Below are 14,868 nucleotides of genomic sequence, written 5' to 3'. Positions count from 1 at the left end.
ATTCAAGTCAATCAATGCGTTTTGTGTTGAATTAAATTTGCTGCTGCAGATCAACCCACACAGTGAAACACAGTATTTTTAACAGAAAAGTATTTAAGATTTTACGTGAGAACCAGTTTACAGAGCAGCTGTTGTTTGTTTGTTAGCGCTTGTTTGTCAAACGTAAACATGTTGCCAAGGATTTCGATTTGCAGAGAAGAAATTTCATTTCTTTTTGGCAATTTATTTTGAGGTCAGTTCAGTGTCAGTTTCCTCAGCCGATTCCAAGCACGACTGAGCGCTTGTTCTACGCTTCTCTCTCAATCAAAACAAACGGTCACAGAACATCCACCTTCAATACAAGCTGTCGTTTCTTCTTGTTAAAGACTGCAGATGCAGTGTCTTCATTCACAGTTATTGGAAAGTCCAGAAGCAGATAGCAAACATCCTCCACTTCCAATAGGACGTCATCCTGCAGAAGAAAAATAATCAGCACTTCACAACAGCAAGAACAAGCCAGTTATGTATTTTTAATGAGTTCCAACTATGCTCTGACACACACAGGATTCATTATAACTTTGTACAGGGGAGTGTGTTACCGCTAACCTTGTAAATTCTCAGCTGGCACTCTGACACGGAGTGAACTTTTGGCAGCTCTACTGTCAGCTCCACGCTGTGAGGCACTCCTGCTGTATCAGTTTTCACCTGAAGTTGGTGCATTGGCTTCTGAGTCTGCTCAAAAGTGCTGGAGATGACCTGGATAAGATCCTTCTTTTTGTTCTCCGCGGGTGTACAGATAATTCGGGCAGCCGGCTCGTCATCTTGTTGCCCTGAACGTAGAGAGGCGATCTGCTGCAGGAGGGCGGCTGGGGTTTGACTGGCTGTAAAAACAAGAGTGCTAAGGATTTTTAGAAACAGTGCAACGAGGTAAAAGATGATGCACCTGCAGCAGTAAAGGAAAACAGTTAGAACATGAATGAGGGTGTGAAAGTTATTGCTCTACCTGTGTCAGGTTGTCTGCTGTTGGGCCACTGCTGAAACCCAAGGCGGCGGTGCAGGTCCTCTGGACTACTCTTTGGGCTACATGTGATGACAGTGTACTGCTGAGATAACCTCAACCCATGCTGCTGCTGGGCAAAACTCAGGGAAAGTGTATACAATGCTGTTTTGTCTTTCTTATTGTTTTCTAGCACTGCAGGGTTTAAAGCCACATCCAATACAGTGTACAAGCCTGAGGAGAGAAAACATCCAATTCATCAGCAAGAGTAGTTTTCTTGTTTATATCATGAAACACATCCAATCTTTAGCTTGTGTTGCAGCACAGCTGTGTCTTTCACCTGGACTTTCACCTGTGTCTGTTTCCAGTTTTCCAGCACATATAGGTAACGGCTTGCTGGGATCCTGACGCGCTGGCACTCGTTTCCAGCTGCATATGTTGAGATACAACAACCCTTTGTTCGGCTCCTGTGGAGGACAAAGATTTGCTGTCTGTAAAATAACCTGATCTCTAACCTACAAAAGGATACAGGTATGACAGCTTCACCATGTGTGGGAAAAGTCAAATGTTCTGTATCTAAAGGGTTGGCAGTTATGCTGGAAGGAATAATTAAGTTTACAGATGAAAAATTAAATGCAAACAACTTTAATAATCCATCATTTTACTCAAATGTTCAAGTAAAAACAGGGTTGAGCCTATGGTTTATTTGCCACTGATGATGAGTGAATATGCGCTTTGAGAGCACAGGATGCTTCACCCTTTTCCCTTTTTACTGACCTTTTATAGACCAAATAATATATAGATTAATCAACTGTAGATCAATAAGAGTGTTTAGATGCCAACCTAGTACATAGAAACAAAGATACTTGATTGACCATTGTCACTTTGAACACCCTCACTGAATTACACAATTAAAAAACATTCTGGTGCCTATATAGCAATTGGTACATTTTCAGGGATGAATTGGGGGACATAAGGTGTTTAGGGTCTTTGATGACCCCTCAGCAGGGGGTGATTGGCCCATGACTTGTGTCCAAGTGGCAAGCATATCCACGGACCCTCCCTCTGGATCCATAATATTAATAATAATTGACTTTATGCCTCATTTTACTCGGTGCAAATGTGTCATCCTCGTAATAAAACAGTCATCATCTTTAATCAAGTTTCATTAGGGATTATTATGCTGCTCTCAACATCATGGAGTCTGGGATTATACGAAGAGGCAGAAGACACTGAGTCAGACAAGAAATCCACAGAGGAACTGAGACAAGATCGTTGTGGCAGCTGATCGTGGATCATGATGGTGCATCATGATGATGGATTGTGGATCGTTGGGTTGTTGTGTCTCAACATATCCCTTCATCTCTATCAGACATTTTTTTATATATAAGTACTTTTAACATTGACACAATTACACAGACTGTTTCTTCAAATCACTGTTGTAAATACTGTTATTTTGATGATGTGTTGAGTTACACGCTGCATCTATTGCACTTCTGTCCCTCCTGGGAGAAGGATCCTAACGTGTCTCTGAGGTTTCTATGGTTTTATTTCCTGTTGATAGGGGTTTTGCACCTTCTTAAGCCCTATGAGACAAATTATGAATTGTGAATATGGGCTATACAGATAAAATTATATTGATTGATTGTTCTCTAAGATGCTTTGTTAAGAAGTAGGTTTGGTTTTCTGTTAACTGCAGTTTGTGTATAATGAACACAATAAAATAAAATGAAGAAAAAAAGGTATTTTTAAAAGCATCCTCACTAATAGTACTGCACTTTCAAAATGAAATATAATATAAGTATGATGATGATATGAAAATATAAAGTAAAATAAACGTTTAAAATGTGTTATTTGAAAAATACCGGAACTTTCTCATGAGGTCACAGAACCTGTGGGTCCGGGTTTGAGTGTAACACCTGTGCACACCGGGCCCTCATTAACGGGACACACTTAGTGCTCCCGCTCTGACGTCACGTGTCAGGAAGACATGCTTCACACGAACTTCTGAACTTCTGTCAAGTAAACCTGACGAGTTTAAAGATGTCGAGCTGCTCCCTGACAGAACCGCTCACCAGTACTTCAGCGCACAGGCACGAGTCGAGCTCCGGCGGTGAAGTGAACCCGGCTCCCTCCTCCAGCTGGGTGTGGATGAACCTGCGGTAAGCTGCGGGGTCACTCAGGGAAAGATCGTCCATCATGGACCACAGCTGGGAGACCTGCTGCAGAACATCCTCTGGGCCGGACATGTTTAAAGGTAAAATCTCCAAACACTGTGGAGGCAGCACACACTAACGCTAAGTAGCCGCTTGCTAGCTTAGTTAACGCAAATATATATATAAATATAAGTGTCTAGATATTAGATATTATAGAGCATTAGCACGCGTGTAACGAGCTAGCTACTACTTGGGTAATGTTGTTGGTTGCTATGGAGACGAGATGGTGTATACAGGAAGTGTTCTGCGGATGTCACCTAGCGGTCCAAAGGAGAACTGTAGTTCAAAAATATCAATGACACGACACAGTTGAGTAAGAGGCTTAATTTATATTCATTACATGAAACATACAACGTAAAAATGCATGTGGATTTGTCCACTCTGTCTCTATGTGTACATCATGTCACAGACACTTAAAGTATAAATGTGAACTGTCATTTTCCCAGCGTGGCGAACAGTAACATCAGCAGCATCCTTCGTGCATCAGGAGCCCTCCTCAGTAATTCTGCAAAGACAAACAGTCATTATTGGCAGTCAGTGTTAAACAAATAAATAAAATAAACAGTAATTATATTCCATTGTGAAGAACATTCAATCTCAACTGCCAATGGTAGAAGAATCACGTTTATGTCTGTGTGTGAAATTCTAGAGCTCTGTGGTGTTTCTGCAGTGGTGTAAGAAATAATGTCTTGTGTAAAAAGAGGGATTTGAAGATAAACGCTGTATTCCAAAGGGGTTTAAAGTAATGAAACAAAGGTATCAGCAAAATGTAGCATCAAAATTAGATTGGTTATTGGATTATGATTGATTTCTACGACAGAAATTCCCAAAATTCTCTTTACCTCAATCATGTTGTAGATCCATTCCAAGAATTCAGTTACTTTGGTGTAAACTCCTGGATGGTTGGGCTCTGCACATCCTGTCCCCCAGCTGACGACCCCTACCAGCCTCCACATATTTTCATCCTGGCAAACCAGGGGACCCCCACTGTCTCCCTAGTTAGGTAAACACACACTGTTCATTATAGACGGAACTAGTTTTCAATATGTTGACCATTCCATTGTCAGCCAATCAGAAAAGAGGATGAATCTTCAACTCTGCAGGGTCGTGTTCAAAACATACATCTGACCTGACATGCATCCACTTTTCCCTCTGTGTATCCGGCACAAAGCATCCGTGACGTGATCACTCCATTGTACATGCAGGAGCTGTTACACTTCTTTGTGCTAATTATGGGAACTGGTGCCTCTTTTAGGGTGTCAGGTGAGTGAACTGAGAGAGAAAAGATATTTAAGGCTCCTCTGTCAATACAGTTAGCCGTGCAGTTGTAAATTTGATTTGGAGCGCCGCAGCAGCATCTTACCACTGTCAGGTTGTGTGTATCCCCATCCAGAAATCCAGCACTGTGTCCCTCCTGGAAGATCATAGTCGTACTGAGGCAAGCAGACTGGCCTGATTGTATCTAGTTAAAAGGGGGAAATTAATATGTTTAGCCTTTTTATATTTAAATCTTCCAACAGATTGTAACGCAACAATTTGGAATAACTTGTTTTTCTATTGACATTCTTTCTCCGAGGCCTTTGTTCCAGGCTGTTTCTGAGACATGCACATGCTACGTTTTTGTCCTGTTGTGTATTCGTCTTGCGTTCGCCCTCAAGTTTACCTTCTTCTCTGAATACCGTCAGGTTCACAAGTCAGCTTTAAGTAGGGCCCTTAAGTCCCCCTTCACTCAGAAATGTGTTTGCTTATGTCTGCGTCCCCTGGAAATTTGAGCTTCACTGTGCAGAATGATTTATGTGCAGAGTTTGACACTCGAACACTGTTTTTCACATTCATCCGCTGAGAGGGGAATGTTTCTCAAAGTTCACCGGAAATCTCAGTTTAAGACGTGTACAAACAAGAATGATTCATGACGTGGAAGCTGATCGTGGTCCAGTGTGTAACTATCAGTTGTGTGATGTGGAAACAGGAAACCTTCGCTATGCATACACTCAGAGACTTTAAACACGAGACATCATCCAGTAGTTCAGTTTTGGAAATTAAAATTATTTGCACATTTCAAGATACTGGATTTTACTATGAGGGAGAAATAGATGTAATATTAAGATGATGTTTTTTACAAGATAATTTGACTTGGAAAAAACTTATTAGACCAAAATTATCACTTGAGCAGGATAGTTAATTAAACATGTCTGCAGGGAATCTTTAAACTTTGTTCACACTGTATGCCTACATTTGAACTTGTGTAAAGAATCAGTTTAATTCAATGGTGTAGTTGCAGAGAGGGATTTGTGATGTGAAATCCTTTATCCTTTTGATTCATAATTTATACAATTGTGTCATTAAGGTAACAGTGGATAATAAACCCTATGCCTGTGGCAATGATTAGTAATTACCTCCGCCAAGGACATTATGTTGTTACCTGTGTTTGTTAGTTTCCCGGGTTACACAAATACTACTGGTCGCCGGATTATCTCAAAACTTGATGGAAGGATGTGATATGGGTTTAGAAAGAAACCATTCAATTTTGGTGCAGACTCAGATGATAGTGTCTTTTTTGACATTTTCACTTATTTCACCGGGAATAATAATTAATGGTTCTTGATGGGAAAATAATCTGTTACACTGATATTTATGAATGTGTGCAAATTGGTGCAGCTTGTCCATTTGTTGGGCCTTGTTGGATTTATATACAGCATGTGCTTTACTGAGTGCATTATAGTGAAAACAGTCACTATAAACGTTTTATAAAAGCATATTTCAGTAAAATTGTAAACAGACCATAGTATTAAGATTGTTTTTGTACTCATGTCAGTTTTGCAGTGCTGTAATCTCAAGTCCTTTGTTGTGTGCAAAGCTTGTGAGGAGGTTCTCACACTGACCTGAGAAATTCAGTGGCGTCCGCAATTTTAGCAGGGCTATGTCACTGTCGTGGCTCCTGTGGTTGTAGTTCTTGTTGTAGATGATCTTCTCCACAGCGTATCCTGTGTGCTGAGCCATTTTAGCCGAGCTGCGCGTGACAATGCCGGCATAGACCACCCAGCTGGAAACCTGAGGCAGCCTGTAGCTAAAATTTGACAACAGAGAAGCGGAGACAGATACCGATAAGAAAGAATTGTCATGCGTCCAGTGGGATGCAGATGTTAATGGCAGATTGTTCCCGCTCACAGATGCTGCACCTATGACCTTTAATGCTCATACAGCCTGAAGTCTTACTTGTGCACACAATGGGCAGCTGTGACTACCCATTGACTGGTGATGATGGAGCCTCCACAGGTGTGACGGTTGCTGTTGTAGAGGCTGACCTGCCACGGCCACCTGCCCAGCGTTGCCTCGACTCCCCCAATTATCCTGGGCAACTTTGCTCTTGTCCCGCACTCTAAACAGAGATCCATTTATCAAAAAGCCAAGTGAGATTGGTGAGAAAGTGCTGCAGCAAGTGGCATCAATCACTTTCTCTGCCACTGATATAAGACTTGTAAGACCTAGAGGGCTTTGTGTTATCTGCAAAGTCAAACAAAAAGTTAAGTTTAATTTGCTCACCAAAACATTGCAAAGCGATAACCTTCCCTGTGACACAGCTCCCCCTAAATGAAAATAAATTGGGTAACTAATGATGCATAATTAATGTGTTAGTAGCCACAGTTTTCTCTCCATCGTTATGAGGAGATGTACTCAGACAAATTGCTTTACCTGAATTGCCACATATTCTCCAGGCTGCTCTTGTGCTCCGAGGTAATTTGTATAAAGCCATCCGTATAGTTTGGCCCGATATCTGTTAGATTCACTCCTTTATGCTTGGTCAGTCTGGTAACAGAACATATGCACAATGAGTGGGAGTGAATATTAAGATAATTCAGACTCACAAGATGTGAAGCAAGATTGCAAATGAGGTATGAGCAGACCATAAATAAGCAGAGCTTTCAGCCTTGACAAAGCAAGCTGATATTAAACTATAAGATAGCAAGTGAGTAGGCGCCCAGGTCTCAGTTGGTGCAGAGGGCTGAGGTGGTGTGTGATCCTGTCAGGAGAGCAAACCTCAGATAACCCAGTTGTCTGCAGACCAGCGTTCCCAGCGAAGAGTTCCACCTCTCGTAACACACAGGCAGCCAGGTGGGCAGCTTCCCCAGCTGGATCTCCAGGAGGGAGTTCTCTGGGCTGATTCTGTAAAACACTGAACCTGATTGATTGAAAATCCCTCCAGAGACAAGCTCTCAGTCAACAGTAATGATAATAACGAACCGCTTCTATGAGTGGGAAATGATTAAGAGAAAAACATGACCATCTATGCTAATGTAGTCAATACAAACACATCATTATGTGTGATGTTTTAGTGTCAGTCAATGGGCATCTCTCAAGAGTGAACAAAAGGCAACAAGAAGCAGCTAATGAATGTTAATATTGTTACTGTTCAACTAAAAATCACTTCAGAGGTGAACCATGATCCACCACGATGACTCGCATAACAATAAGCTCAGCAACCACACAAGCCTGCGCTGTTTGTTTATTCATAAAACAATAAATTATATGCCTGACACCAACAAACACCAAACAGAGGGAGAAACACAGACCTTTCCTGGGGTCGGAGATGGAAATGTCCTCTGTAACGTTGCAGAAAGGCGTCTCCTTTGTGTCCCCGAGTCCCACTGCACTTTGGGAGGAGGAAGGCCTCAGCAGGAGTTTGACTATATGCAATAAAGTAAATATGGTATGGCAGTTGTTTAATGTGCAGCAGAAACCTTTTCATTGTTTCTTAAGTTTAGTAGTTTATATCCAGGAAAAGTTGAATCAAGGGCAGTTGAACATTTACATTTGATCAGTATTAGTACACAGAGAAGTCAAGTTTCTTTACTTTAATATGTAAAACAAAGGATTGCTCATGAATGATTCCAAGGACATGGTCCATACACAAGTTTGCTGTGGTAAAAACGGGAATAATTCATCATTTTAACATTAAAAAAATTCATTCAGATCAATATATCAGCCAATATTGCAGAAGTCAAGGTTTTTACAAATAAGAAAATCAGAATACTAACCCTTAGTACAGAATTGCCAACAGTATGATTGGAATCATTTATATTTTGGCTGCCATGAGGTTAAAAATTAAAATGTGGCCAGATATTGAGCACAGTCATCAGATGTTTCTTAAATGAGTAATTAACATTTGATGGTTCTAATGTCTCAAATAGTAGAAGAAGATGCTTTTTATTGTCTTACATTCAGATATGTTGAATTTTGGTCTGTTTTCAGTTTTTTTACTATGTTCTATAGACCAAAGAAATGATTAATCAGCTGAGGGAATAATTGGCAGATTAATCAGTAATGAAGATAATTATTTCAAATCATCGTCGAAGGAATCCAGTATCAGTCAAGCTCTTGTTGAAGTGGAACTTGAGTCGCTGTAATTGGACGTTTTTCCACATTAATGCCCAGTTACTGATAAGTTCGTTTAACGATTCTCTCTCAGAAGAGAGTGACTCACCTAGAAACCAGACACCTACAGCTAAACCTCCCAGGAGCCCAACTGCACACACCGCTGCCAGCAGCCTCACCAGCCTGTGAGCTGAAGCGACAGTAAAGACCGGAGTTAAACACCTTTGATCCCAGATATGAGCTGAGAGGAATGATTAAATGTCAGCTGTTACACAGATTGCACTGAGAGATGAAAATTAATAAACCATGTTCTGTACATGCACAATACTGAAGTGTTGAAATGTAAATCTACGCAGTGATTTTTTAATTATTATTTTTTAAAATCTCTACCAGACTTCCTCTCACTACAATGCAGATTCAGTTTGGTTTACTTATTCATGCTTATTCTTCACATTTAGGTGCTTTGACAGCTCTGATGTGTTGTTTTTTCTCGCTCTAATGAAGCAGGATTGCTGCTGCAGTTTGAGGTTTGATGCACATTATGTGATGCACTGCCGGATCTTACCGTGAGTCGTAGAATGAATCCCTTTTAACCAGCCCTGCACTCTTTTGGTCCCTGCAGCTCCTGCGGTTTTCTCCGAGTGAAAAGGATGACTGACAGCAGTCGGGTTCTCGATCACTGATAATGTGTCTCCATCAAGACTCTATAAGAATTACAGCAGGCACGTCATACCTCATTTAGAGCTTGTCCCCTGTTTGATAAAGGTTTTGGCAAGTTTTCTTCTTGCGACAAATACGACCTAGAGACCATCTGTTCCTCAGCAACTTTGCACCTGTCAGGCTCTATCAGGTTTAATTAGGAGTTCTGTAATCCTGGATATTAGCTGCCACTGACCAGTCCAGATGGATGGAGCTATAGCTTTGTACAGGTGTGTGAAGATGAAGCATTGACATTCATGTTTGTCTTCAAATCAGGTTAAAACACATGTCCTGTTGTCTTCAGAAGTTTTATAGTGCTGGAGTGTATGTGTATTTTGTTTGACTCACTCTGGAGCATCTGTTTCCATGAACATATTGAAAGTATTCCAGTAATTAAAATGAAGTGCTCCATACTATAGATGTGACAGTGGACTTGGTATTATAGAATTACAGTACAAAATCAAAATAAATTCCATAGCATCTGCTCTCTTTCTATTGCTGCAGTACTTGAGTGTAGTGAGACATGTAATTTTGGCTTCTGGAATTAGTATGTGCTGTATGTGGCGCAGGAGCAGTTAAGAGATTCCCTGCAGGTGCATAGTACAGGTCATAAGATGCACATGAATGGTAAAAAATAATAAAACATAAGGAAGGTTAACGGATACAAGTGTGATGCAAGTCTGGAGTGAGTACTACATGTGTAAACAGCAGCTGTTGGCACAAATTGGGAGTGTGCAAGTGAAGCTAACAATGTGAGAAAGGTGTTGTTGTCAGTATGGCTTCCATTAGACAGATGGAGCAAGGTGTAGTGAATATTTTGTCCCTTTTCTTACCATTTTTTCCTCGCATACAGTCCTAAGGAAAAGGCAGGGGTGTCCGTGCTCATCTGTAGGCCTGCGCCGGAGGTAGAGAGGTCTGTCCCGCTCGCAGTGGACGCACCATTTGCCATTTAACAGAATGCAACTCTGGATTTTCCCTTCACAAAGAGACAATGAGGTCAGCAGTGGTGCAGAGAATGAGGCTGTTGTTTGTCCAGGGGGGTTATGGGGCCTTTGGAAGCTGAACTGGGTCTTTGTCGGGGGGGGGGGGGGGGTGAATCTCCAGAGATACCTCCAAGCTGACTATTGATAGGACACAAGGAGGGTTGCTAGGTAACACTTTTTACCTCTGCCAAAAGATTGTCCATTTTCACCTGAGACGTGTTATTACCTGAGACAGTTTGTAGGTTCTGAGAAAAGGTCGTTATTGCAGATTGTTGAAAAGTCTCACATCACGTCAATCCCCATCATCTGGAATCCAAAGCTGTTGTCTCTCAACACTCAAGACCAAAATTAAGTCTGTTCTGTCCGCCGGCTCACAGATGACTTTCTCCTCTCTTCACTCTTTTAACCGCCTCACACTCCCACTGTTATTTGACAGTCTAGTTTCTCTGTCGCTTCTTTTACAAGCTCAGTAGAGCAGGTGGCTTCAAAATGAAATCATCTAAAAATAGTAAAAAATAATTAACAACTAAGCTGAGGATGACGTGCGATTTGAACATGGTGAGAAAGTAGCTCAGTAAAAGATCAGAACCTGTCTTCACTTAATTTCCTGAAAGAGAGATTAATTTTTTATTGAGAAAAGATATAACTAATTAGATCCTGGAAGCAACAGGAACATTTGATACAAAGGTCGTTGATGCTTTTCCCACATGCATGCTGTTGGATTAGCAAGAGTCCAGGTGAAGGGAACAACTGCCAGCAAGAAAATTCCTCCGTGTCTCACTCTCAAGGCTGAATCAGAGAAATGGCCCAGATCTATTTGGCTCATCTAACAGGTGCCATGGAATTATTTGGAAATCAAACACAGAGTAATGAGCATTGCAGCACTGGTGTAAATCGTGTGTGATGGATCAACACCTGAGATTCATATCACCAGGGTTGTGAGGTTAATAATGTTTGATAATTTACTGCAGCAGAGGTAAACAGAGGAGCACGGAGGACAGAGCCACTATCATTTAACAGGGTCTGTAATGTCTCCCTCTTCTGGTGAAATTCTTCTCCGACAGCCGATTAAACAGTGATTTACAGAGCTGCCATTAACTGGACTCACTGTGTTAGACATCATCTGAGGAAGATGAATAAATTCGTTTTCCTTCAACAACATTTCCCTCTACCCGATCAGTGTTTTATCTTCCATTCATCATTTTTTTATAGTCCTGAATTATCAAATTGTATTTTAAGTCTGTTTTACCAGGATTTTATGTTGTTTTCTTTTGTGCTTCATGATTTAAACAACTAACAAAAAGACAAACAAGTCATATGGATCCTCACTTCTGAATGAAAATGCATACAATTTTACAAACATCTGCTATTTATTACTGTAGTTTAGCTAAAAGTAATGTAGATTAATACAACAACCCTGCAGCAAATCCTACCTTTTTATGAAGGTTTTAATGTTCAGTCTTTTTTAAAGAGTGTTTGATTCAGGTATTTTCAGAGCTGTGTGCCATTCTGTGCAATTGTGCTGAAATGATTAGTTGATTAATTAGTTGATCATAAGAAAAACAATCACAGTTTTGATGGCTTTATCTTTGTCATTTATCAGGCAAACTTTCTTAATGTCTGTTTCCAACTTCTCCAATAAGATGATTTGAAATAAGATGTCCTTTCCCTTATAGACTTATATATCTACAGTACAAACAGTCATTCAGACAAAACAAGCAATTGAAAATTGACATATTTTGGAAATTATGGTGTATTAAACATTTTTATATATTTCTTCATTATTTTATATGGTCCTGTATTTTGTGAATATATATATATATATATATATATATATATAAAATAAAGTAATGATCAGATAAATTGATGCTGAAAATAATCAATAGTACCTGTCAAATTATACTTTATTTTCTTCTTAGTTTCTACATATAGGTGGGGTGAACAAAAAGTACAACAGTGCATTATCCCACTGTAAACTGCCTCCCCTGAAATGATCATATATTTGAGTCGACGCCTCTCTTCATGAAGGTCGGCTTCATGGCTGGACTGTTGTGTAAGATAGCGTTGGGCGAAATGGACAAGAAGACTATCACAATAAATATCATTATTATGTCTTTTAAGTTTAAAAACAGATTATTGCTCCAGAGTGAAGGTTATGGTTATAAGCTGTTCTGTGACACAGCTTCCTGAACAGAAAGTGACATACACTTGAATAACAGAAAAACATTTTATAAATCTGAGCAAGAAGATATGAAATGTTCCCAAACGTTTTGGTTACCGGCCCTCCTTTAGGTCATAAGTGAAGAAAAATCTTTGGAACAGTACAACTGTGTGTTAGAGGTTCCTCACCAAGCTTGCTCAATGCATAAGCAATATATCGACATATGTTTAACTTTTGTTAAATTGATTGTGTGTGTAGGTTATCAAACATATCAGTTAATATTATGAGGAACAACCACAAAATTTGTCCAGCTCACTAAACTATCAATATCACTAAAGTAAATATATTCAATGAGTAACTGACACATATTGGCTTATATTCATGTTTTTATGAGAAATTTTAATTCATGAGTCAGTCCCTCTTTGCAAGCGCAACGGGGGGTCGCGTTGTCCCAGACTTCCTGGTGCGAACTACTTTCATTCATTTTTTTCATGTAGCACAGTCTGAGGCTCCACTGTGAAGAGGCTGGCTGCAGCTCAGTTTGGAGCTGTATCTGTCTCTCTCTGCTCTGAGGGGGAAACGTTTTCCCTGTTTGCTGTGGTGAGATTTGATCAGCTCCACTTTTATCTGGGCCATTAGTACATGTGCCCCTCTGTCCAAACTCTGAACAACATAAAAGAGGGAAGCTTCTTTTTAACGTTTGGCCAGCATTTGTCTCCACAGCTCTTTGTTCGAGTCCCACCCCACCAATGCATTTAAAATGGATTTATTGATGTTTTAGGTTGTCATCAGTTGTGTTACTGATGCTGTTGGCCGTGACCTCTGTGCAGAGGTGGCCATTAAAGTTTAGAGTGCCCATTGATGTAGGAAGAGCAAACACACAATCAAATGCAGAGGTGGAGGATTTTTGTCTCATGTACTGTACTTCCACAGCACGGTCTGATGAGTTCAAGGACCCCTTTATGTACACTACCAGTCATGTTTCATATATGTTCCTTTAAGCTGGTTTTAAACTAAAAGTTCTAGTTAGCTTAGAAGCATCAAGTTTTAGTTTTACAAGACATTTAGCAAATCATTTTACCATTGGTTATTGCAGGCAAGGGCTGCGTGAGAATGCCAAAAAATGTCTTATTAGTTGAAAAAATGTATAGACTGATTTTTGGTTGTGGTTTTAAACTTTTTAAATTTTAAGGACAGATAATGACAAACCAATATATTTTACAAAGATCATTTAAGTTTTATTCCTCCTCACTCTGCTGTGCAATACATGAGAAAGCTACATATCGGACATTGGTTAAATTGCTGTTGATGAAAATTATATTGCAGTGATTATTGAATTTGTTTTATTTCCCAGGCCTGTATCAGGCTACCCATTTCCTCTTGTTCCCAGTCTTTATGCTGAGCTATGCTAAAACTGTCTCCTGACACATACATGACAGTATTTTTCTAAATCTCTGCAAGAAAGCAAATAGCCTAATAATTATTCAACATATCCAACCATTCAACACTGTTAAATACAGACTGTGATGTGATCAAATAATTGTTTGGCTTGGTAGCTTTTCTTTACAATGGTTTGAATTCATACGACTTCTACTCATTATACTAGTAGCTCAACATTTTTTAGAAAAAATCATTATTCCTGTACAGTCATTCTGTTGTAGCTGCTTATTTGGGTTTGTGACTGTAGTAATAGTAAGAAGCAGACAATTTTTTAATCTAATTTGGTAAGTACATAAATATCTCTGAACAAACTCCTGGTTGGGAATCTTTTTTAAACAAAGCTGGAGGCTGTTTTTAATACAATTCACAGGTGCTATATTTAAATCTAATATTGTAACATCTGTTGCTTAAAGGTTTGTTTGCGATTGCATTTGTAAGCTGTTCACCAGCAAACCAACCATCCTCAAAGATCCACTATCACACATGAGGGGGGTTGTTGTGTTGCACAGTGATTGGGATTTGTTCCACTTTGGAGATACGACTGGTTTTATGAAAACGTTTTTCGGTCCAGCTTCGGGTGGTAATAATTTTGCTGTTTGATGTGTGTCATTACGACTTCCAAACAGAATTTATGAGACGTTGATAACAGAGTTTTTCCATGTGAGGAGAATCTGTTATCGAGCCAGCAGTGCGGAAAACAGCTTCGACTACTGCTTGGTTGGTTCACCCCAAATGGAGCAGTCAAAGGGTCAGAATCAATAACTGTGCCGCATACGTCTGAGAGGGCAATAAAAAAAAACAGTCCAAAAAACAAGACTGTGGTTGAGATTATTATTTTAAACTCTGTTTACTGTTTTATAAAATGTATTGTCTGATTGGACCTTTAACTTTCTCAAGGCATGAAGGAGGTTGTTGGTCTAGTGTTTTCAGTGTCGTGACCAAATTGTGTGCTCAAGAAGTTAAACAAACCCTCTATGAGCTCCAGGTTGTGATTCAGCACAGAGCCCACTGATCTGTATC

The 14,868-nt window shown here is 39.9% G+C and overlaps 2 protein-coding genes across 3 annotated transcripts; both read right to left on the bottom strand.

Annotated features, from left to right (window-relative positions):
- Positions 1-202: 202 nt before the first annotated feature.
- pih1d2 (PIH1 domain containing 2) lies at positions 203-3,407 on the bottom strand. 2 transcript variants are annotated; one of them, XM_020088238.2, is made up of 5 exons: positions 3,052-3,407; positions 1,317-1,443; positions 983-1,210; positions 586-860; positions 203-451 (listed from the first exon to the last, which is right to left on the bottom strand). In XM_020088238.2, exons 1-5 carry the CDS (start codon positions 3,223-3,225, stop codon positions 317-319), a joined length of 939 nt encoding a protein of 312 aa, XP_019943797.2. In that variant the 5' UTR covers positions 3,226-3,407; the 3' UTR covers positions 203-316. The 2 variants fall into 2 exon arrangements, with proteins under 2 accessions (XP_019943797.2, XP_019943798.2); XM_020088239.2 differs by having other exon boundaries at positions 1,329-1,443.
- Positions 3,408-3,501: 94 nt separating this feature from the next.
- tmprss5 (transmembrane serine protease 5) lies at positions 3,502-10,227 on the bottom strand. The gene is made up of 13 exons (XM_020088235.2): positions 10,098-10,227; positions 9,131-9,269; positions 8,675-8,755; positions 7,764-7,877; positions 7,231-7,366; positions 6,886-6,999; positions 6,736-6,779; positions 6,409-6,571; positions 6,075-6,259; positions 4,556-4,654; positions 4,322-4,464; positions 4,035-4,187; positions 3,502-3,697 (listed from the first exon to the last, which is right to left on the bottom strand). The coding sequence occupies exons 1-13, from the start codon at positions 10,098-10,100 to the stop codon at positions 3,689-3,691; spliced, it is 1,383 nt and encodes a 460-aa protein (XP_019943794.1). The 5' UTR covers positions 10,101-10,227; the 3' UTR covers positions 3,502-3,688.
- Positions 10,228-14,868: the final 4,641 nt, after the last annotated feature.

This window comes from Paralichthys olivaceus, chromosome 11 (assembly GCF_024713975.1).
Source record: "Paralichthys olivaceus isolate ysfri-2021 chromosome 11, ASM2471397v2, whole genome shotgun sequence".
Classification (NCBI taxonomy): domain Eukaryota; kingdom Metazoa; phylum Chordata; class Actinopteri; order Pleuronectiformes; family Paralichthyidae; genus Paralichthys; species Paralichthys olivaceus.
This window is presented reverse-complemented; position numbering and strand designations above follow the sequence as displayed.